The sequence below is a fragment of the Ambystoma mexicanum genome, chromosome 2q, assembly GCF_040938575.1.
Source record: "Ambystoma mexicanum isolate Mex_15411 chromosome 2q, UKY_AmexF1_1, whole genome shotgun sequence".
In the NCBI taxonomy this organism is placed as follows: domain Eukaryota; kingdom Metazoa; phylum Chordata; class Amphibia; order Caudata; family Ambystomatidae; genus Ambystoma; species Ambystoma mexicanum.
The window spans coordinates 253,449,923-253,474,717 of NC_090924.1; the positions used below are offsets into that span (position 1 = coordinate 253,449,923).

Sequence of the window (24,795 nt, forward strand, 5' to 3'; positions counted from 1 at the left end):
TTGAATCGCATAGCTGGTAGCTTCCCCAACCCTTAGAATTCCTCATTCCCTCCTTGGTCTCCCCAGAGATGACCCTGTAAACTCCACAAGCAGGATAGGTTGGGAAAAGGAAATCAAGGTTGCATAGTCAATAGGACAGGAAATGTCCTCAATCATGCCCTCATTGATTGTGTTACTTATCTACTCTAGCGCCAGCTAGAATCACTGTTTTTAAACTTACGCTTAGGAACTACATTCCCCTGCGGTTTTGTCACTTCTGCCTATATTTATTTGATTAACAGGCGCATTAGCGCCTTGTGCGTTTGAGCCTCTGGTTAGTGTCGGTTTGTGCAGATTCGTGTTGAGTTGCTCCTGTCCTGCTGCATACAGTTTTCTGTACTGTTGGAGGTTGGGTAAGCACTAAAAGTCTTATTAGAGTTTGTTACTGTATCTATAACGCCCTTACTTATAGCCTATTTAGACTGGAAGACTAGGCATAGTATGTATATCCTACCAAGCTCTAAGACAGTGCTGCACACCTTTCAAGTGCCGGCTGACTATCAGAGTTTTAATGTAATCTTTTCCCATGCTGATTCACATACTAATACTTTGGGAGGGACAGAATGTTCTGCTCCTGTCCTGGGCACACCAGCTTTGCTGGACGGCACCTCTAAGCGTCATAATATAGTCTCTAAGCCCGGGATGGGGCGCTGAAGATCCACAGCCAGTGACGTTAAAGCTTGTCCTTTCGAATACCAGGTCCCTACCTAAACATGCAGATGTTATCCACAATTGGTGTGGACATCATGTGCATCACTGAGACATGGTTATTTGATTCACACAGGCCAAAGATAGGACAAGCAACCTCTTCTGACTATGGGCCTCATTACGAGGTTGGCGGTAAGGGATTACCGGCACCGGTAAGGGCACTGGTGCCGGTAATCCCTTAACCCCCTATTACGAGTTCCCTTTGTGGGTCCTTGTTAAGAAGTCTGATGCAATAATGGTACCATAATGCTGCGTGGTTATGGTTTAATATGGTTTATTCGGAGAAGCCCCCAGGAGGCCAACCTTTCCCAATCAGACATCTTTGTGTATGATTCCACATGTCATTCTAGAATCATACACGAAGGTGTGTAGCCAAGGTTACAGAACATGGATGTATGAGCGTAAACTATGTACAGATTAAACATAGTGTGACATCACAACATCTTCCTTTCTATACTAAATTACACAAAAATGATTTGTGTGTACATTTCGTTTACTGTAAATAAATTCAACAGTGTAACAAAATATATAACTTTTAAAGATAAACCAACAAAAGGATACATGTATGTAATGATGAATGAGGACACAAATCTAATTCTTTTTCTTGTGCCCAAGGATTCTATTCCACCAGTCTTTTTAATAAAATATATAGTCCTGTTCTTAGTTCCACACCCTTCTCCTTGGTCTAGAAGTTGTTCCCTAATTTGTTCCTCCATCTTTTGACTTCTCATTGTTCATACTTCTAGAGTCATTAAGCTTGTCTTTAAACATCTCTCCATTTGCAATTTGTTCTTTTCTATTTCTCAATATCTCCTCCTCCTTTGCCAAGATTACATCATCACATGACCATTATTTTCCATCTTCCAGAATTACAGACTTTTTAAAACACTCTATTACTCTTTGAGGGGAGCGAAATCTGGATTCCCCTTTCATTACACGTTTGGGTTCTCTCACTCTAACCCAGTCACCTGTCTCAATTGTGTTCTCTTGGACATGCTTTTGCTTGTCATAATAAAGTTTGTATTGTTCTTGTTTTCTTCTTACCTTGTTGACAATTTCCTGCAAATTTATTTCTTTGTGCCTCCTTTTTGTCAACCAGGCGGGTGTAAATCTGTTTGTAGCAATTCTTCCTCTCATCAATGTAAAAGGTTCTTCCTCCGTTACAGAATGTGGGGTGACTTTGTACGTATTTAGTGCTTCCTTCAGTGTCTCCTTCCACGGTAAATTGTTAACAATGGCCAGTTGAATAATTCCTTTTATGAAACGATTCATTCTCTCTACTAATCCATTCCCCATGGGATGGTATAAGGCTGTAGTATTATGTTTGATGGCTCTTGCTTTCAAAAAGTTTTGAATTTCTTGTGACATAAATTGAGCTCCATTGTCAGAAATGAATTCTTGCGGTTCACCTTCCCTGTTAAAGATTTCCTCTAAAAATTTAATTACTTTCATAGATGATACTGATTCTTCAATGATTCCAAATTCCACCCATTTGGATGCGTAATCAACCAATACAATAAAGTAGACTTTTTGTGGTCCTAATGTTTCATACGGTCCAGCTCTATCAGTTGCTAGTTTTGTCCAGACTGTACTGGGAACTTCCACTGGTTGCAATGGCGTTATGTGTGTTGATTTCCCTTTGTCACTTACTGCACACGCGGTACAATCTCTGACTAGAGTCTCCAATTCACCCCACATGTTGGGCCACCAGTAAGCCTCTCTTACTTTTCTTTTCGTTAGATTTCTACCAACATGACCTTCATGTGCAATGTTCATAATTCTCTCCCTCATACTTGCTGGAGGTATTATCCGCTCTCCTCTATAAATACACGTATTATCACTCGCTAGTTCATCTTTTAGTTTTTCCCAGGATTTGATATTTTCCTCAATATCCTTCCAACCACTCACTATAGCTTCTCTCAATAGTTTCTGTTCAGGGTCTTGTTCCCTAGCTTTAATCCATTCCTCTTTTGTAAAGCCAGGATGCACATGTGCAATTATACAATCCATATTCTGGTCATCTGTTAATTCTTCCTTGTCTTCACCCTCTTTCGTGTCGTTATCACATGGCAGACGAGAAAAATAATCTGATATCTTTAACAGGGTTCACCTTCCCTGTTAAAGATTTCCTCTAAAAATGTCATTACTTTCATAGATGATACTGATTCTTCAATAATTCCACATTCCACCCATTTGGATGTGTAATCAACCAATATGATATAGTAGACTTTTTGTGGTCCTAATGTTTCATACGGTCCAGCTATATCAATTGCTAGTTTTGTCCAGACTGTACTGGGAACTTCCACTGGTTGCAATGGTGTTATGTGTGTTGATTTCCCTTTGTCACTTACTGCACACGCGGTACAATCTCTGACTAGAGTCTCCAATTCACCCCACATGTTGGGCCACCAGTAAGCCTCTCTTACTCTTCTTTTCGTTAGATTTCTACCAACATGACCTTCATGTGCAATGTTCATAATTCTCTCCCTCATACTTGCTGGAGGTATTATCCGCTCTACTCTATGAATACACGTATTATCACTCGTTAGTTCATCTTTTAGTTTTTCCCAGGATTTGATATTTTCCTCAATATCCTTCCAACCACTCACTATAGCTTCTCTCAATAGTTTCTGTTCAGGGTCTTGTTCCCTAGCTTTAATCCATTCCTCTTTTGTAAAGCCAGGATGCACATGTGCAATTATACAATCCATATTCTGGTCATCTGTTAATTCTTCCTTGTCTTCACCCTCTTTTGTGTCGTTATCACAAGGTAGACGAGAAAAACAATCTGCCACTACATTTGTTTTCCCAGGGGTACATTTTATATTGACGTTGTACTGCATGATAATCAGTGTCCACCTCCTTATGCGAGGAGATGTCATGTAAGGGTTTTTTTAATTCAAAACATGTATAAGTGGTTTGTGATCCGTCTTAACATCAACAGGTATGTCCCGAATAAGTCCTTTGAAATGTTCTAAGATCCATTTGACTCCCAGGGCCTCCTTCTCAATGGTCGAATATTGTCTTTCAGCCCCTCTCAATGTTCTTGAGGCAAAAGCAATCGGAACTAATTCACCATCTTGCACTTGCTCTAAGACACCTCCTAAGCCTATGTTACTGGCATCCACTGATATCCTCGTTTTTGCACTGGAGTCGAACATTTTGAGTGCAGGTGCTTTGTTGATCAATGATTTGATCACTTTAAACTCCTCCTTGCACCCTTCAGACCAATTAAATTTCATACCCTTGCACATTAGCTTTCTCATTTGTTCAGTTCTATCAGAATAATGATCCACAAATTTAGAATAATATTCTGTCAATCCTAAGAAACTCCGAAGCTGATCTTTGTTGATGGGATCAGGAATCTTGAGAATGGTGTCAACCAATGATTCTTTAGGTTTTATACCATCTGCATTTATGCGATGACCAAAGTAAGTCACTTCACTCATCTTTATCTTGCACTTCTCAATCTTAAGTGTCATGCCTTTTTGCTGTATAACTTGCAACACGCCTAACAACTTTGCATCGTGTTCTTCTTCAGACATTGCAGATATCAGAATATCATCCTGGAAATAATGCACTCCTTGGAGACCGTCAAATAGATGATGCATCAGTCTTTGAAACACGGCGGCTGCCGAAGCCAAACCAAAAGGCATTCCTTTATATCTGAATGCTCCCAATGGCGTTATAAATGATGTTAAATGCCTGGCTTCTTCTGTTAACACAACTTGGTGATACGCTGATGATAGATCTAGTGTTGTGAAATATTTCGCCAGCTTCATTGCGGTCAACATCTCTCCTATGTTTGGCATGGGGTGGCGATCCACCCATATGTTGGCATTCAGATCTCTCAGGTCGACACACATTCTGATTGATCCATCAGGCTTTTTAACAATTACAATTGGGGACAACCACTCTGAACTCTCAATAGGTTCAATGATATCTTGCGTGCACAATTTCTCCAGTTCACTCTTTAACGCTTCTCTGGTACCAATAAGTATGTTCCTAACTTTATGTACTACTGGATTTGCTCCTCTCTTGAGTATGATGCGATGTTTGAAGCCCTTAAGACTTCCAATTTTATCATTGAAGACTTTGGGAAAACTCTTTGCTAGATTTTCCGATGTGTTGCAACTGTTTTCATTGATACAAAGAATGGTCACATTTTCACCTGGATGTATTCTGATCTTCAATGACACTTGTTCTCAACATCCAACTATGGAAAATCCATTTTCGGCAACATACAACCTGCAGTATTTCTTCCTTACCTCGAAATTCAAGTGCACTCACACATATCCAATAATATTGATAGGTGTCTTTCCATAACCAGTTGCTTTTATTTTGTCAGTTGCAAATCCTCTAATTTCTTTTTCAAAACATTCACATATGTTTCTTTATCCACCATTGTATATGGGGAACCTGTATCCACCATAACTTGTAATGTTATTCCATTTATTTCCATTGGTACCCAAGGACCTAAACTGCCCTCATTGGATGTGAAAGCCAGTATTTGTACCTCATCTTCAAATTTATCTGAAATCGCCAAAAGACTGCTTGGACCACCAATTTCTTCTAAAGCTTTTATACTCGTCATGGTAGCACCTCTTCCCCTTCCATAACGACCAGCATTCTTCACATAATGAGAATTAAATCTTCCTCTTCCTCTAATGTTGCGACACACTTTGCCAAAGTGACCTATTAGTCCACATTTATAACATTCAGCCGACAAAGCTGGGCAGTCTTTCTCTGGATTCAAATGTTTGTACCAGCCACATTTAAAACATTTGTTGGTCATCCTATATGCATTCTCTTTTTCTTGTTTTGATCCACTGTCAATATCAGACTTTACTATTCTTTTGACTATGCCAATGAGATCCTCTTCGCCTTTGCTATATTGTTCCTCATTCATGTCTCGGACCGACTTTATCTCTGCATTCTCCGATTTATTTTGGACCTCTCTCGTGCACTTCTCACCAAGTTCAATGGACCTGGCTATCTCAATTGCCTGTTCTAATGTAGGGTTCTTCGCCTGCCACAAACGCTGTTGGATTCGTGGATCCGCTACATGTAGGACCAGCTGATCTCTCAAATATTCATCCGCCACTCCTGTGAAGACACACGTAGACAACAACCCTCTTAGTGCAGCTATATATGCATCAATGCTTTCACTTTTGTTCTGTTTTCTTGAAAAGAATCTGTAGCGCTCCAAAACAATATTAGTTTTATTCCCAAAATGTTTATTCAGTTTGGCAAGTGCTATGTCATATTTTCTGGCTCCATTTGAAGATTCTCCTGAGCCTACCTCTGTGCCATCCAAATCAGGTAACGTTCTGAAAATCCTGAGCGCTTCTGCGCCCACGCTGTTGAGGAGGGTGGCTTCCTTTAAATCATCATTGAATTTTGACCCCCCCTATCGTCCTCAAGTACACCTGGAAATTTTCCTGCCACTGTTCCCAAGGACATACTGGGTTTCCTGGTAATGCTAGAAATTTTACTGGAGCTGCTATATTGTTCAGAATTATTATTATTATTATTATTATTATTATTATTATTTTAGTGTGCTCTAATGTGTTGTTTGGTTCTACTTCTCACTTTGTAGTCTTAATGCTCTTGCCTTACCCTTTGTCTTGTCATTTATCATTCACCATATTTCCGCTCTGCTCACAATTGTCACAACGTGATTCAATGCACTCTTGAGTTATTTCACTGGTTATATTATTTCCTTTTTTTTTTATTTAAAACTTTCCTCTTTATTTAAAAGTCAATTGTTCACTTTAGTGAAATCGAAACAGTATCAGCATACTTGCATGCTGTGGATTCAATTTCCTCATATCCAGCTCTCAAGACCGTGCCTTCATTCGTTCCTTGCAATGCGCACTGTAACTTCTGCCCAACACACGCAGCGTGCGATCCCTTCCGCACGACCTGGTTTGCACGTTCCTCCGCTATTCAGCGTGCTGCTTTGGGCTCACCGCGTATTGTCTGGTGACCATAGCAACTAAGTTGCAATATCCAATATGGCGGCACGCATAGCATGCACGAGGGTGCTTTACTCTAACGTTGCAGCGGTTGGCCTGGGTCTCGAGCGGAACTCAAAAGATGCCGATTGAAGCGTATGTGCTATCAAACATTTCTTCAACTTTCCCACTTGTATAACGATCGGCGCCCAACATATTACTTGACTTGCCTTATTTTGTTGTTGTCGTTTGTCGTGGGTTCCAGCCGTTTCATTAACTCTTTGCAATGCAGCCAATCGATCCAGAACTGGTGCCGTGTCGCATCTGGGGGCTCCCTCCCTAACAAGTCGTCGTCGCCAATTGTTAAGAAGTCTGATGCAATAATCGTACCATAATGCTGCGTGGTTATGGTTTAATATGGTTTATTGGGAGAAGCCCCCAGGAGACCAACCTTTCTCAATCAGACATCTTCGTGTATGATTCCACATGACATTCTAGAATCATACACAAAGGTGTGTAGCCAAGGTTACAGAACATGGATGTATGAGCGTAAACTATGTACAGATTAAATATAGTGTGACATCACAACAGTCCTTCCTTAACGCCTGTTTTTTTCAGGCGTTAAGGACGGGACCCGCAAAGGGACTCTAGAGCTAATAACGGTACCGCAATTTGGGGTACCGTTATTAGCGCCTTCCCCATTCCCATTGAGCCCTATGGGGGCTCAAATGGGAATGGGCAATGGCCCTGGTGAATGGGGAATTACCGGTCCTGCCAGCCTTGGAATGGACCGGTAATTGCTCCATTCACCAGGGCGGAGTCGGAACGAGTTTGGAGGCAGCCATGGCGCTAATAGCACCATGGCTACCTCCAACCTCGTAATGAGGCCCTATGTCTTTTCCACCTAGAAATGCGTGAGGTTGGTATAGAGTGTGATGGGTGTGAAATCCTACATACAAAGCCCTCCTCTAACCACAATAATAGCGTAGACCTTATTTTGGTCTATAGGCCTCTTTTAGAGATGCCCACTTTCAATGAATGTATTGCACAATTGTTATCTCCTCTGCAAAAACCCAATTGCTCTACCATACTTCTGGGCGATTTCAATCGCTGGAAGGGAGATCCATGAGATAAGGCTGCCTTGGATTTGGGATTCTCATTAAAGAAGATGAACTTCTGTGTACCAAACTCTGATCCTTCACATATCAAAGGTCACACGTTAGACTGGCTTTCCAGCAGAAATATTAATAAAGCCGATGTGGCCACTACACCTTGCATGTGGTTGGATCATTTCGTTATTACAGCTAAAGTACAGTTACCATCACTTTATCTGCGTAGACATGAGATTTCCTGCAAGGTTTTTAGTAGACATTTTCAAAAAATGTAATCTCTTGAACTGGCAAACTGTCTGAGGGAAGTGATGTCTCAAATGTCTGACCAGGACCTCCGCGATGAATAAGTAAAGAGTTACAGTTCGCACTTGGAAGTCTTTTTAAATAAATACGTGCATCTCAAATCCAGAAGCATTAAAGATCGCCCTAATCATCAGAGTTGGTTTACTCCAGATTTAACCCAACTTAAACAGACAAAGAGACAGTCAGAGCGCAATTGAGTCAAGGAGAAACCCATGACTAGTAAAGATGCCTGAAATTCATTCAGAAGGCTTATAGACTTAAGATTCTGGGGGAGAAGAAAAACCATTATAATGAACTAATAACTAAAGCTGGGAATGAAACCAAAGAGTTATTCAAACTGTTCAAGAACTGGGAAAAGCCCAGCGTCTTGGACCAAGCTTTTAAGCAAGGCATAGACGATTGTATCATTGTGCAGAATGCCTTTGAGTGTAAAATTAGCCTTGCAAGGGCAAGAATCTATAAAGACTTGGATAATCAGACTTCATCTGAAACCCCATACCACCACGGGCCGGGAGCAATGCCGGGAGTCTCTGGTTTCTTTTTGCTTCAGCCCAATATCAAATAGTGATGTAGTTGAGCTGTTGGGAAGTGGGTATCCAACTAGTTGTCCTGGATATCTTTGCAGAGAACAGGGAATTATTTGTGCCCTTTTTAGGAGATTCATTAACGCCTCGGTTGCGCATAGTATTGTTCCTTCGGTCATCAAGGAGGTAGTTGTGACCCGCTACTAAAAAAAACAGGGACTGCTTGAACTTTAGGCCTATAACTAACACCTTATTTCTTTTAAAAAATAATTGATAAAATGGCTACTACTCATATCCAGCGATATGTGGAGAACATGGGTCTTCTCCATAAGAAGCAGTCAGGGTTTCGTTCGGCCCATGGCACAGAGAGCGCCCTTCTAGATCCCTGTACCCAAAGTGGGTGAAAAGAGTGGGTCGGGGCTGCTGCTTCTTTTGGATCTATTGGCAGCTTTCACCTACTGGATCATGGGCGACTATTAAATACGTTTACTCACGTTGGACACTTCTCAGATAAAGCCAGGAAATTGATGGATTCTTTGCTCCATAGCCGTAACTCCAGAGTTTGTTGGGGAGATTTATTTTCTGATACTGCCCCGATTAGCTGTGGGGTACCACAGGGGGCCTGTTTGTCCCTGTTCCTTTTTGACATTTGCATCAAGCCCTTATGCGCTGAGCTAGAAACACTAGGAGTTTTCTTCGCGAAATATGCTGATGATTTTCAATTGTCTACGGAACTCAGTGGAAACCATGAAGTGGACCAGGAAAACCTAAGTAAAATCTACCAGTTTATTAAAGATTGGATGGCCTTGAACTGGTTATGCTTGAATGCAGCCAAAACCGAACTAATGATTTACGGGTCAAAACACGCTAGGGATAGGCTGAACCCTGCCTATAAGAGTTTTATGGCCTCATCGTGAGTTGGGGCGGTAGCCCTTAAATGCAGCAGTAGCGCTATTACCGCCGCGTTTAAGGGTTTGCCCAAACATGGGTCTGGCGTGTTTACCCCCAGCTCATAGCTGGGGGTAAACACACCAGAAAAATGCCAATTTTCAGACGGAATGGGGAATTACAGTTACCGCCCAACCCTTAATCCGGCACTAATAGTGCCAGACCGGACTGCCCAACTCATTATGAGGCCCTTAGAATAGACATAGACCATATTGCCGTGGTTAGTAAAGTCAAAACCATCGGTGTTTACATGGAAGATTCACTTAATGCAGATGCCCCCTAGTCACTCAATCAAACCGTGAGAAGTTAGTTTTGGCCATTGTCTTGATTATTTTAATTCCTTGTTCGGTGGGGCCAGCAAGGAATGTCTGGGCAAGTTACAAAAGATACAAAATGATGCTGTGCGAGTTGTTTGTAATATTGCCCGTAGAGAACCGATTTCAGAAGTCCTTAGAGAAGTCCATTGGTTTCCTGTTGCTTCCATGTTCCAATTTAAGATACTCACGTTGGTTCACAAATACCTGTTTGTAAATATGCCTTCTTATCTGAGTGAGAAATTGGTTGTGTATAAACCTATCCACCACTTACGGTCCTCAGACGCACATGGCTTAGCCATTCCTTGCTTCAAGAGAAGCAAGGGAAATGGTCGCTCTTTTCCGGTCTCGTTGGCACAAGCCTGGAATAAGCTTCCAGGCAATTTGCAAACAGAAAAAGATCATCTTGTCTTCAGGAAAGGCCTGAAGACTCGACTATTTGCTATGGGGAGGTTTTCCTCTTTTCTCTCCTTCTTTCCTCTGGTCTCCGTTGTCTTGTTTCCGTTAAATAAGATCGCCAAGGGGTATCTAAATAGGACCTCTAGAATCTGCCTCATGGATATCACTGATGGGAAGGTGAGCATGGCACTGATACAGTCGTAACGGTGGGGGAGGGAGAGGGCTAGATTGGTACACAAGATGAAGCAGATAGGGTATTTGCCACCAGGGATAGACTAACTCGGTCCGCAAGGAATGATGACTCATTGTGTGGCATAGGAACTAATGGCAATGCAATAATGCGATTAACAACAATCACTGACAGGACCTTTCTATTCACACATTTTTCAGCCTGCTGTTGCGTTATAGAAGGCAAAAAGAAAACATTGAAATCCCTCTCTAGGATATTGTGGCATGAAATATTTTGCGGGAGGAAAAACATACGTTTTGCCGCACAAAATAGCATTTATTGCATCATTTTTGCCTGATTAAGAGGCCCCGCACAAATGCCGCAATGAATGCAATTTTATGCTGCCAAACCTGCATTTTTTATGAGGCAAGATATTGTATGCCGAAATATCTTGGAGGGTCTGCTTGGTCTCACACCGAGGGGTATTGCAGCTGCAACCACTTGGTCCCATCCCTTGTACACAAGACCAGAAGAAACCCCAGACAGATGTGTTTTAGGCTCATTGGGTGTCATCAGTGAGGTGTAGCTTGCAACTTAGGCTCAACACCTTAAAGGAAGGCATGTGCAGGCTTTTTTAAAATGTTTTTTTAATCACTTAGATAAATCCTGCTGACGTTTCCTAGTTGCGAAGGTCAGTTACATTTAACAATTTTTCAATTAACATCTGTATTTCTATGTTTATTGTTATCAATGTTAAGTTGATCACAACATCACTGTGTTTATGGATTTATTAACCTCTTTGTATTTTGGTTGCAGTGACATATTTGATGCTATGTTTCCTGTTGCACACATTGCTGGAGAAACTGTCATAACACAAGGTAATTTTTGGAAGCATTGTCTTTAGTAACAGATATAATACCACATTATTTATATCTGATGTTTAATAAAATGCCATACCACCATAAAATGACTTTATAGCATATGTGACATGTAATGAAAGTAAGTGTCTTTCTATTTAAATATAAAGTCTTTTTACAAAAGAAAAAACAATAAATGTTATTTCGGCTCTTCTTTGTGCCCTATGTGATATGGTGACCAGATTTTGAAAATAAAAAACCGGGACAGGCCACTGGCATAGAAGTGGGACTACAGCTTCAGCAGTGAAACTGTAGTCCTACTTCTATGTGGGTGGCCTGTCCTGTGTCATGTTTTAGCGCCCAGGGTCCCGAGGCTATTTTAAGTTTAAAAACCCAGTCTGGGATTTGGGAATCAGATGGATGCCATCCCGGTTTTTGGCAAACCGATGGAAAAATCATGATATCTGTCCAAAACCCAGAATGGTATCCACTCAATCCCCAAATCTCGGGACAGGGTTTTTAAATTTGAAAATAAAGTCTTGGGACCCCTGGACGGAGGTGCAAATACCTGGACAGTCCCGGCAAAACTGGGACTGATAAGGTCTCCTTCCTGTTTTATGGAAAACCAAGAGGGTGACTTACTGGGAGTGTCTGTCATCCTGAGTGAGTGGATGTTGAGCCCAGGTGTGGTATGGGGAGGATCCCCTCGTCACCCTCCCTTGGCCTTGTCACGTGGCAGGAGACAATCACAGAACCTCCCCACTCCACCACCCAATTAGGGCAGGCCAGCTCTGAAAGCCTTGAGCTACCCCAAAACCAGGACCGTGCAGAGAGATCTATGTGATTACTGCAAAAAAAAAAGACAAATGTTTTTTTTTTCTTTTGTTTCATTTTAACGCAATTATATGTGTCCGGTGACACCTGTAGTCTCCCAATACTCCCCCTACATTATTTATTACCCTAACCCACATATAATTACGTTGAAATGCGCTGTAGAACATTCAGCATTTTTGTCCTCTGTATTTTGTGCCGCGCAGTAATGGGGTGATAGTGATAAGGTATTCCCCACACCAGCAAAGATTCTGAAGCTCTCTCCGACCAAACTGAGTCTCTGGAAAATACTCAAGACCCTTTAATTAGAGTCCGCTTTTTTCACCCAAAGTTAGCGGCAAGGGTTATAATAAAATTACAAGTGAGTCTGCAAAATTGGAGAAATCATGTTGCAGCTTAAAAGGGACAGGCACAGCGAACCACAGATTCCAGTGAATACAATGTTGCAAATTTGCAGCTTTCCAGCCCCAGATTGTATAATGCCGGAAATCAAGTCACCAAAGCATCGTCTCCCAGCAGAACGTTCTCTCATTCAGGATACAATGTGGCAATTTAATCACGTGTAATCGAGTGTAATGGGCCGCGGGTGCAGATGGTCTGTGTGGCAGCTATGGAGACGCATTGGACTGATATCATCTATTGGTTCCCCCAAGAGGGCGCTTTGGAGACTATGCAGCATTCCAGTTTCCAGTATTGCATCCTGCCGGCTGACTCCGCCCCTGTTACCAATGAACGGTTATTAGGCTGCCGCAACAGAGCTGCATTGTGTTGCTACGCTCCCCAAGGCTTTGTTTCATGAGTTTGTTGGAATCTGTCTTACTCTTTGCTATCTATCCTTTCCCTGCCTTAACACTCCTCTAAACCTGTCGTTTCTCCTATTCTGTTAGAGTCCGCCACGATTAGCTGCCAGTCCGGCTCCCGCGACTTCATTTTTTCTTCTGCTTAAATCCCCGCAGTTACACCAGCACAAGTACGTAATAGTGTGGGTAGGGGAGCATTAGAGAAAGCTCTGTTTCCTATTCTCATATTTCACACATATCCGTTATATTGCTTAAGATCTTTCCAGGTTCCGCGGGAGACGCCATTTTGTCTCCATGGCAACCAAACTTGCGTTCAGCAAACCTGGAAGTCTGCAAACGTTCAACTGAAAGGAGAACACTGTCATGGCCAGCGGATGCTCCTAATGCCGGTAGGGAGAAAAGGTTGGATCAGATGTATGCATGATACGTTGTAGAATTAGGGAACTATTCTCTTACCTTGTCTATTCTTTTCTCACTCAAAAGCGCTACCTGATCCCTCCAGGAGTTCTTCACCGCACAGAAAGGCTTCATTCAGCACATACAGCCCCACATCTAGCAACCATTCGGGTAAGCAAGATTCCCACTGTTCTTGATGTCATTCATTGAATCTCCACCCTCAAAATCCTATCTTTGACTCTTCGGCTGCTGAAGTCACACCGGATCTGTCAGCCATAGAATAGAAGCCGACAAAGCTCTCTAATCTACAAACCTCCAACAGAATCTCCTTCAGGACGTGACGTCCAAACACCAGGTCCATCAGGGTTTTCTTCCCCAGGGGGTTTCCCTGGAAACTCACTTCCGACTTGCTAGTTACCCAAGCAGGTAGGCAGAGCGCGCCCAGGAGGATTTTCCTAGCAACTTCCACAATTGTCTCTGCTCCAGGTTGGTGGTTTCCTTCCTCATTTGAGTTTATAAGGTACTTATTGTGTTGGAAAAGACGCAGTTTAACATCCAGTCCTTCAATAACAATGATCTTAAACATCTTACACAGTGTTTCCACAGCAGTTAATGCAGAAGATGGAGTAACAGGAGAGCTACACTCAGCACAGGCAGCACCTGAAAGGGTGAAAGAGTGGAAAGTAAATTTCAAGATGGCAGTGAGGCCAGTGTGAGAAACCTGATGGTGTCTCTCTGGCTAGTCACCAGGGATCTGTCATCCAGGTGGCCAGGACACAGCCATCGCTATTGGATCCAGTTCCTGGGGGTGGACCAGTGAGAGAGGATCACCTGGATGAGGGGTCCTTGGGGAGTGGGAGGGGAACACCGACGTGTGAGACGCTATATTCCCCTTCTATCAACACCTTTTCCCCATCCTTCCATGTAGGATATTCCAAATCACTGCTCCTCCGCCTTTTCCCACACAAAAACATTTGCACAACACGAAAGACAACGGACTAACACCAGAGCCATTTACCTGACATGTCCCAATATAAGGGGACATCCCCTTATATTGTCCCAATTGACCGGAATCACACACACCTGACTGCCCTTTCCCTTCCCCACAGGGTTAAAAGGTGGAGCACGAGACGAGCAAGGCAGACCGCACGACGTGAGAGTTAACTCAGCATGACAGTTCAAGAGGAAGAGAAAGACAGTGCAGACCGAGAATGTGACAAGGAGAGAAGCAACCTTTCCCTTTCTGACTAAGGCCCATGAAACCTCTGCAGAGGAAATCATAAGTCCGCAAACAATGGCCAGTGTGTGTTGTAACAGATGTCAATGGTACACAAGACCCTCCTCTTCTGATTACCATGCCGGGGAGAGATGCTTGTCTCTGTGGTACCAACCTTGACTCCAAGGAGAAAGAAAGTAAAGCCAAGTATTGCAAGACAAGGAGAAGTGTACTGTGCCCCTTGTCATTTGGGGGCCAAGCCCGGCTGATGGAGATCCAGGGGTGAAAAGACATCACCTAAAGTATACATGGAACAGAACTTTGTTTGTTGAAACATCAGGCCCTCGGAGGCAAGAGGCTTTTGTTAAAGGAAACGTAACCATCGAAGAACCTGATAGCTGATGCAGAAATGTTGGCTCGTGCAGGGAAAGCTTGAGTGTGTGCTGTGCTCACGAGATCCACCTTGTCCCGTGCTCAAAACTTGGGGAAGGGAGAACCCTGGCAATCTCATCCTGACTGATTATTTGTGAACACTTCTTTCTTTATTGAAACCCTATCCCGTACTCTTTCAGTAATTAGCTGTAAGGAATTGGCAATCAGCATTTGTTTGGTACAGGCCTTTTTATTTTGACACAACGCCACAATGGCTGCCTTATTTTTCATTTGATGGGAACGCTTGCTCCCATCTTAGATTCAGGTTTAGCTTAGGCGTTTTTCCACCCTGCATTTACAGTTTCATAAACACCAGTTCCTTATATATGGTGTCAGCGGGGGGTATGATTCAACTGATAAAAATTGAAACCCATGCTAATAATTGTGGTACCACCGGAAGGGGGAAATAAAATAGTTGATCTTCTAGATTCTGACTGTGTATCCATCTTAAAAGAGGTGTTGTCCTCTCAGTTACATATTGCATCTAGTCAACAGGATCTGTTCTTTAAGACGCAAGTCTTACAAGATACCGGGGGTCATTCCGAGTTTGGAGGTAAGTAACCGTCCTTACCGGCATGGAGCAAATACCGTGTCTGTGTAGTCAAGAGCCCGCTAATAGAGGGCTATTACGAGTATGCGTGCACGAGCTTTGCGCCATGCCGGTAATGACATTACCGCCATGCCTTTAAAGTCCTAAAAATGGTCCTTAGCGGCATCATGTAAAGCGCAGACAGCACTACTGGCATGAATCAAGACGGCATTAGCGGTCAACACTATCAGCGGTGACCGCTAATAACGGTCACTGTAAATAAGCGGAACCGGAAGTAGCGTCATCGCACAGGAACGGGAAAGAGCACAGCGGCCATCTTTAAAAACACAATCCATTCCCATCCTCAGCATCCAGGACCTGGAGTATATTGCTGTGTACCTACATCAACCCACAACAGCTATATAATGCCCAAGGCAGTGAAAAAATGCGCCTCCCGCCTGTGCAAGGAGCGCTTTAATGAAGAAGAGCTCACCATGCTGGCAGAGACCCTGGCTGAGAATGGCGATGTTGTATTTGCTCAGAGCCTCAAGATGGAGGCAGTCATCAAGAAGAAGGAGATCTGGGCACTAGTTGCACAAAGAGTCAGCGCGGTTAGCAACACCCCACAAACAACTAAGGATGTCAGGAAGAGGTGGGATGACCTGTGCCTGCGCATCAGGAATACCCGGTCTGCAAACGGGAGCCAGGCCATGGCAACTGGCGGAGGAGCAGGTTCCCCGATAAAGCTGTCCCGGTGGGAGGAGATATGTGCCAGCACGATCGGCATAGATGCCATTGAAGGCGTGGGTGACATGGAGTGTGGCGCAACCTCATTGGCAGAAGGAGGTGAGTGTCCTAAGAAAACACTGTAATGCAGAGTCTGATGATAATCCACCAATATGTCTGTCTAAAGAGGCAAGCCATGCCCCAATACACACACATTCCCCGCCTAGTTGTCATCCGCAGCACAGACACATGCAGATGCCTGCAGCAAGGCAATGCCAGACCTTACACAAACCACACTAAGATATTAATGGCATAAGTCACACTGCAGGCAGGCCACAACAGATATGCATGTCACATAGCATATGTCCGCCCCAACATGAGTGACCCGGACGGATGCCTGCATTACCCACCCATATAGCAAGCAACGTGATCATCCAAACTCCACTGCCTATTCCCCTCTATTGTGTAGATGAGCAATTATACAAATGTATGCATGATGCTTCTCAAACCATCACTCATGCTGTCCCTCTCTTCGACCCCCACAGGCCCAGATCCTGACAGCGAGGCCCGGGACTCACCCCCACAGCCGACCACACCCCGGAAGAGGGCCCGGGATGAAGGCAACAGGCCTTCCACCTCCAAAGACCCACACAAGCCACAGCAGGCACCGAAGAGCAAACCACCTTAGGATGCCACGGCACTGGTGCCGCCAAGGCCCGTCAACACTGTACCCACAGGAGACAGTAGAAGGTGCACTCTCTGCAGAGAACAATTCTGTCGGGGAGGCGGCGGCTACAGCACCCCTGACTGATGACGAGGCGCGGGGACAGGTGTGTGTCCGTGGAGTACGACTCCTCCGACCTGCCTGGCACAACAAGTCCAGCACCATCCCCCCAGCTCACATCGATCGACTCCGACCACAGCACCACCCCGGAGCAGTCTGGGGGGAGTACATCCAAGGGAGCATGAGTCCCATAGAGATCCCAATTGAAATTGAGCATGACACACAAGCACCCTCCACCTCCACTGGTGTACCGGCGGGGATAGAGCAGGCAGGGCACGCTTCGCAGCGACAGGAGGAGCTAACTGCCCTGGTGAGACAGATTGTCACTGACAATGCACAAGCAAGGCAGGAGTGGCGCAAGAACACCACCTCCCTGCGGAAGATCATCATGGATAGCACCAGTAGACCGTGCGAGAAGGTGTCTGCCCTGCGGCAGGTCCTCAGCCGCATTGCAGATGCAATGGAGGCTGAGTGTCCGGCACCCCAAATGGAGCAGGTGGCCACCCCATCTTCCTCGAGCTCCACGCAGACCAGCCCACTACGCAGGTCGGCGCGCACCCTGCGCCGCCCGGACATTCCGCCACCAGGTGCAGGGAGTGGCCGGATGTAGACTGGCCAGCCTGATGAAGGCAATAGTCAATTGTTTGGACACCATGTGTGGGGGAGTTGTGGGGGGAGGGGGAGAGGAGTGAGGGTGTGTGGGGAGTTGTGGGGCGAGGAAGAGGGGTGTGAGGGTGTGTGGGATAGTTGTTGGGGGAGGGGGGTGAGGGTGTGTGGGGAAGTTGTTGGGGTGTTGTCGGGGGAGGGGAAGGGGGTGTGTGTGGTGGAGGGTTAGTGCACTTTCATCTTTATTGGACAGTTAAATACACCCGTTGTGTGAAAAAAATATCTTGAGTGGACATTCCTCATTGCGCATGTGTCATTTATTCATATACAGTGCATAGTGTACATGTACTCCCACACCCAGTGCACTATGTCCAATTATCATGTCAGCCTCTGCAGCCATGTGTGTCAGAAATATTGTGCAATCACTGACTGACGCACAACATGTCCCTCCTGTGCATCGGCACGGCGATGATGTGCAGCCACATCTTCTTCATCCCCTTCATCATCACCAGGTGGTAGCAGTTCAATGTCAGGGGGCAGGGGCACGTTCCATCGGATACACATGTGCAGTATGACACATGACATGATGATCTTGGCCACCTTCTCATGCCTGTAGAGGAGTGCCCCAACCGACCGGCTAAGGCAGCAAAACCGTGCCTTCAACAGGCCAAAGGTCTGCTCAATGACCACACGAGTACGGGTGTGGGAACGATTGTAGTCCTCTTCGTGCCTGTTCTGTGGGTTTCGGACAGGGGTGAGGAGCCACGGCTTCAAGGGATAGCCACTATCACCTGCATGGGAGGCAAAAAAACGTATATGTCAGTTGATTCATGATGGACAGCTGTACTAGTCACACATGCCTGCAGATTATCGTTGATCACACGCACATGTCCCTGGTTGTATGCACACCATTTTTATGCCCTCAATGTGTCCTGTGCCATGGACTAATGGTGTGGGTTGCATCTTCAAGATGATACACGGTGTGCACTGCCTTGATGTTGCTCATGCATTGTGGACGCATACAGCTGTGCATACATACATTTCAGTGCAATATGCCTGTCATGCAACTTACCAAGCAGCCAGCCACGTCCTCCTGCATGTTGCTCCATGTAGCGTGGTAGCGTGGAGTTCCGCAGGACCATTGAGTCATGAGTTGATCCGGGATATTGGGCCCAACAATGTGTGATGATCTTGCTGGCGTCACATACCATCTGCATATTGATGCAGTGGTATTGCTTGCGGTTGCGGTACACCACCTCCATGGCATGCATGGCCACCAACTCCACGTGGGTTCAGTCGAGGGCACCTATACAATTTGGCATGCCTGCCAGTGCATGGAAGCCAACTTTTGTATCAGAGATCTCATGGGGAGTCCATGGTAGGGATATGTAGTCCCTTGTGTGCTTGAGGAGGGCATCTAGCACTTGGTTGAGAATGCGAGAAAATAAGGGTTGTGATATGCCATGCATGTTCCCCACTGTGTGCTGGTAGGTGCCTGTGGCAAGGAAGTGGAGCACCGACAGTACCTTCAGTAGAGGGGGGATGGCGGTGCGTATTTCAATGAGGCTGACAATGTCGTCGTGTATCATGTCCACAATGGTGGTGATGGTGTCCCGGTCCAGACGGTACAGGGTGTAGATCTGCTCAGGGGTTAGATTGAATGGACTGGCTCTGATGCGTGGGATTGGGGGCTGCCTGCGTGGTACCACTGACTGCACTGGTGGGGCATGCTGGGCCTGTCTCACCCTCCTTCTCTTCCTGCGTCTCCTCTGTGGTGCCTGCTGTTGCTGTTGTTGTTGTTGCTGGTGTAGCAATGCAAGCATGTCCTCCATCCCCAGTATTGCTAATACTAGTGGAATCATTTTGGTGTGGGAAGGGGTGTGGTGCATGGGTGTGCTCCTTTTGTGCTGGCCCAGACTCCATTGCCTCCACCTGTGCTGATTGTGTGCACCTGTGGCAGTTGGGAACACTGCACATAGCATTTTACGGTTGGTTCACAATGCCGGTATTGCCGGCATGCCATTATCCCCTATTAGCGCCTTCATGATGCCGGTATTCGCATATCCGCCTGACTTGTGATGTCCTCCCATTAGCGGCATGCCGGTATTGCCGGCATGATGGGCCGCGTGCCTCTGCCCTTGCCGCTATTAGAGGCACCGTTATTAACGGTGCCTCTAATACCGGGGTCTTAGGTCGGAATAGCCCAGAGCGGTATGCGATGCCGGTACTCCTTTACCGGCATCGTTTTTCCATTACCTCCAACCTCGTAATGACCCTCACCCTCCCACTCTCTCATTATGACCTACAACCATGGGACCGAATATTTCTGAACATCCGTCCAGTCTTTTCTTTCATCAGGCCCAGTGCCCTAAATCCTTTTCCCTCCGAGCCTTTTTTCCATGGTATTCAATCTCCATTGACAGCGGAGCCATCAGGGTTCAAACCTAATTTATCCCAGTCCGCTCCTTTGACAGACTCAGAATCAGAAGACTCTGAGGATTTTGAAACCCTATCCAAAGGGTTCAAGAGTTGTTTTTCTTTCTGATTCAGACACTACAGGGGGAACCCTTGGACCCCCCCGAAAGAAATGGCCCATCTAGCCAATATCATCACCTAATTGGTAGCCCATCAGATACAAGCCGAAAAACAGACTCCAGGAAAATCTAACTAGACTAACTGAATTGCAAGAAAGGCCGTTACTACCACAAGGCGTACTTCAACCCTATCTTGAAGGTGAGTGTCATGATGCCTACTCCCGAGAAGCCAGTTCAGGGCCAGCGTCCCCGAAAGCAGACATCATGTCCCCAGGGAGGGACCCAGCAACCCCTTATAGGGGCTCTTTGGACATTGTCCTGGCGCCTTTGGCGCCAGGCTCATAGAAGGCATCAGTCCTGGCACCATAGGCGCCAGGCTCATTATGGGAGTGCTTGGATGGACTTACCTGATGCAGACCATGCTGCCGGGTCCAGACCTCCTTGAGGTCTGAAAGAGACTATTTTACCTACGGGACTATTTTACCACTCGGGCGTGGCTGAGGAAGAATACTTACCTGGAACTACTTTGGGGGCTATTTAAACCACGCCCAGACAGCAGCTCACGCTTTGCGTTGTTCTGCATCTAGCAGCTGGACGCTCACTGTGTCTGCTCCTGCATCCTGGCTCCAGCCACGCCCGCCTGCAACCTGGAACACCTGAAAAGGAAGGAAAGGAGAGAAAGGTGAATAATTGAACTTTACCTACCTCCATCCGGAGTCCGGAACCATCACTCCGACGATCCTGAGAAAAGACATTATTTTTAGAAGCGCATCGCATCGCTCGCTGCAGCGCCGCGTTCCACTCACCTTCACGAGGCGCCCTCGGGCTCTTCAGCGACCATTGGCACCATCCGTCGCCTTTCAGCGCCTAAGGAGAAAAAGAGACAAAACAAAGGTGAGCGAAGGAACAGATTGAGGAAGGCCTGATTCTTCCACCTTAAGACTTACCTGATTATTGTTGGGACAATCTTTCCTCACCTCGGGTCGGCGCCGCTTCTTTGGCACTTCCGTACCCCGGCCCCTAAGGGGAAAAAGACACATGCATTAGTGGGTGAAAGCAAGATCACTAAGTGAACCATCCATCAAAAAGACTCACCAGAGTTTACCTTTGGCGAATCCATTCCTCAACGCGGATTCTTCATCCTGCATCTGAAATAGAGAAAAGGACAACGGACAATTAAGGCTTGAACTTTTGCAACTGAATACTTACGGCCTCATATCGGAAAAGTCAAGCGGAGTTGAATACTCACCAAACCCGAGATCCAGTGAAGTAACTGGAAATCAACGCGCCCCTGCATCGGAAGCAGGATGGAGAGCTCGTCCTTTCAGACTCTAAGGTGAAACTCTACGGGGAATCGCGGAGGGGGTTCGAGGAGTGTGAGAGAGGGAAGGGGGGAGCATCCGACACATTATCCAGCAGACAGTTAATCCCCTTTTCCATCTACAGAAGGATTCTTCTACGGGCCAGACAGGCGAGGTTTGGGGGTCCGGTCCAGCCCGTCTTCCGAGTCCTGCGCATCACCTTAGAAGAGGTCATAGCAGTCCAGGACAGGTCGGCGCCTCTGTGGGAATCAGGTGAGCGTTACAGAACGCGAAGCTTACCTACAATTTCCCACCCGGGCGCTATGGAGACTTCCGAGACAGACCAGCTGGCCCAGCCATTGGGGGAATTACAGGCTGAAGTTCATTCCGCTTGCCAGGAGACGAATGCCCTCAGGAGAGAGTTAATTGTATCTAAAGAACGAACTGATGATCTTGCCAGACAGCTATTACAAGGTCAGGCTGGTCAAACTCCTTTACCAGGTTCTGGGGGTAATTCCACCCCAGTGGTTTCAAATAACCCTGTGCAAATTAATCTACCTGGAAATATGCCACTGGCCCCACCGGAACGTTTTGCCGGGGACCCCAAAAGGTTTGCCGTATTCATGAATCAATGCTGATTGCACTTCCTCTGCAGACCTGGGGCCTTCCCTAACGACCAAACCAAGGTCGCGTTTGTACTATCATATCTCAGCGGCAGTGCTGCGGATTGGTCATTTCCACTGGTTACTCAAGATGACCCAATTCTTTGGAACTTTCAAGCCTTCCAGACAAGCATGGAAAGACTTTTTGCGCGGCATTCTCAGGGACAGGCCCTGGACAACGAGCTTCTATCCCTACGACACGGTAACCTGGACCTCTTAGCCTATATCGCGACCTTCAATAGGTTAATTGTGGAGACTGGATGGCCGGAGGATAAAAGAATCATTTTATTCCATCGAGGTCTACGTGGAGAACTTAAGGATGTCCTGGCCCAGGTCGTAAATCCACCCCAAGACTGCTCTGAATATATAGACTTGGTGGTCCGATTAGATCACAGACTTCAAAACAGAAAGGCAGCTCGGTCCAAGTTTGAGTCCCGGGTTTTGGTCAAAACCCATGTTAACCCCAAGGGTGCCAATGTTACTGAACCTATGCAAATTGGAGGGGTTAAAGGACCTTTAACTCAAAAAGAGCGTGAACGAAGACGGCAAATGCAATTATGCCTTTATTGTGTGGCTTCTGGACACTTTTTAAGAGATTGCCCTATAAAACTGTCTAAGAAGGCGGTAGGAGTCGCTGATAAGAACCTGATGGAATCTGAGTCGGGAAATGACCACGCCCGACAAGCGTAGGGGTCCGCTTGCCGAGCTTAAAAACTAACTCTCTGACCTCGCATTTCATCATGCCAATGGTCCTCGTAAATCCGAAACAGCCTGGGCGGTTACATGCCATTAAGGCATACATCGATAGTGGGGCTATAGGAAACTATGTGGATTGTGAATTGGCTTCCAGGATCAACCTCCCTCTTTGCCCTAAAACCAGTAAGGATGTCATCACCACAGTGGATGGAACCGAAATCGCCTCTGGGCCGGTAACACACTCCACTACTGAAGTGACATTGTTGGGGCAAGACGGACATCGGGAGGCAATTATGTTTGATGTAATGAAGGCTCCGCAATTTCAAGTAATTCTAGGAATCCCTTGGTTGGAAACACATAATCCTCGAATTGACTGGCAAGCAAAGAGGATAACCTTTCCAGATTGTGCACAAACCTGTTATCCAAGAAATCCAAATATTGGCCTAGCTACAGTAACCCCTGTCATTTTGCAAATACCGCCAGAATACCAAGAATTTCAAGACGTCTTCCAAAAGGAACAGGCCAACACTCTACCGCCTCACAGGTCGTACGATTGCCAGATCGATCTATTGCCCGGTGCACAACCCCCTTGCAGCAGGATCTATGCCCTTACCGAACCCGAGAATCTTCATTTACGACAATATCTAGATCAGTACCTAGCAAATGGTTTTATTCGCCCGTCTAAGTCTCCTGCATCCTCGGCTTTATTCTTCGTGCCTAAAAAAGAAGGCGACCTCAGAACTTGTATTGGCTACCGCGCATTTAACCGGATAACTGTTAAAAACCGATACCCTTTGCCTCTGATCCCTGAACTCCTTGACCAGGTGAAGGATGCCTGCATATACACCAAGTTAGATCTCCGGGGGGCCTACCATCTGGTGCGAATAAGGGAAGGCGATGAATGGAAAACTGCCTTCTGCACCAAATATGGGCTATTCGAGTACCAGGTGATGCCTTTCGGATTGTGCAATGTACCGGCTGCCTTCCAATACTTCATGAACGATGTCTTTCGGGAACTCATCGACGTTTGTGTTGTCGTATATATCGATGACATTCTTGTGTACTCCTCTTCGGAATCTGATCATAGAAAACATGTCAGGGCAGTTCTCGAGAAATTGCGCCAACACAAACTATTTGCTAAACTTGAAAAATGTGTTTTCCATGCCACAGAAGTCGAGTTTCTTGGTTTCATCCTGACACCTAAAGGAGTCCGCATGGACTCACGAAAAGTGGATGCTATCCTCAAATGGCCATCGCCTAGCTCTGTGAAAGGTGTTCAAAGCATGCTTGGCTTTGCCAATTTTTATCGCAGGTTTATCCCGAAATTTTCTCGTGTGTTTCAACCCATCACTGCGCTCTTAAGGAAAAATAAACGTTTCGAAGAAGCCAAGCAGGCCTTTCAGGAACTAAAAGCTAAATTTACCTCCGCACCTGTATTGAAGCACCCGCGCCCAGATCTCCCTTATGTCGTCGAAACTGACGCATCCAGCCTAGCCATGGGAGCCGTCCTGTCTCAAAGAGATCCCGAAACTAACCTACTGCATCCCGTTGCATTTTGGTCCAGAAAATTCTCGGCACCCGAGGTTAACTACGCAATCACTGACAAAGAACTGTTAGCCATTAAATCCGCCTTTAAAGCCTGGCGGCATTAACTACTTGGAGCTAGACATACCATCACAGTGATCACCGACCACTGGAACTTACAGTATTTAAAGACCGCCAAGGCTCAATCATCTGGACAGCTCCGTTGGGCTTTGTTTTTTGCGGAATTCGATTTTGTAATCACCTACCGTCCTGGCTGTAAGAATGGCAAAGCGGACGCTCTATCCCGAATAGGAATGGGAGAAACTGATACTAACTCAGAACCTGTACCGATAATTCCCGAACAGAGAATTTTGGGCATGACTTCTTTACAAACGCTTGAAGACATTCAAGCTAGAGTTAAACAACTC

General features: G+C 45.7%; 1 protein-coding gene across 2 annotated transcripts in view; it reads left to right on the top strand.

Moving 5' to 3' along the window:
- The window catches only part of PRKAR1B (protein kinase cAMP-dependent type I regulatory subunit beta), a 2,827,796-nt gene that overhangs the window by 1,367,028 nt on the left and 1,435,973 nt on the right, over positions 1–24,795 (top strand). For both annotated transcript variants that reach the window (XM_069647235.1, XM_069647236.1), the window contains one exon: positions 11,290–11,351. In XM_069647235.1, the coding sequence (XP_069503336.1) occupies positions 11,290–11,351 (62 nt within the window). The remainder of the gene's footprint in view (positions 1–11,289; positions 11,352–24,795) is intronic.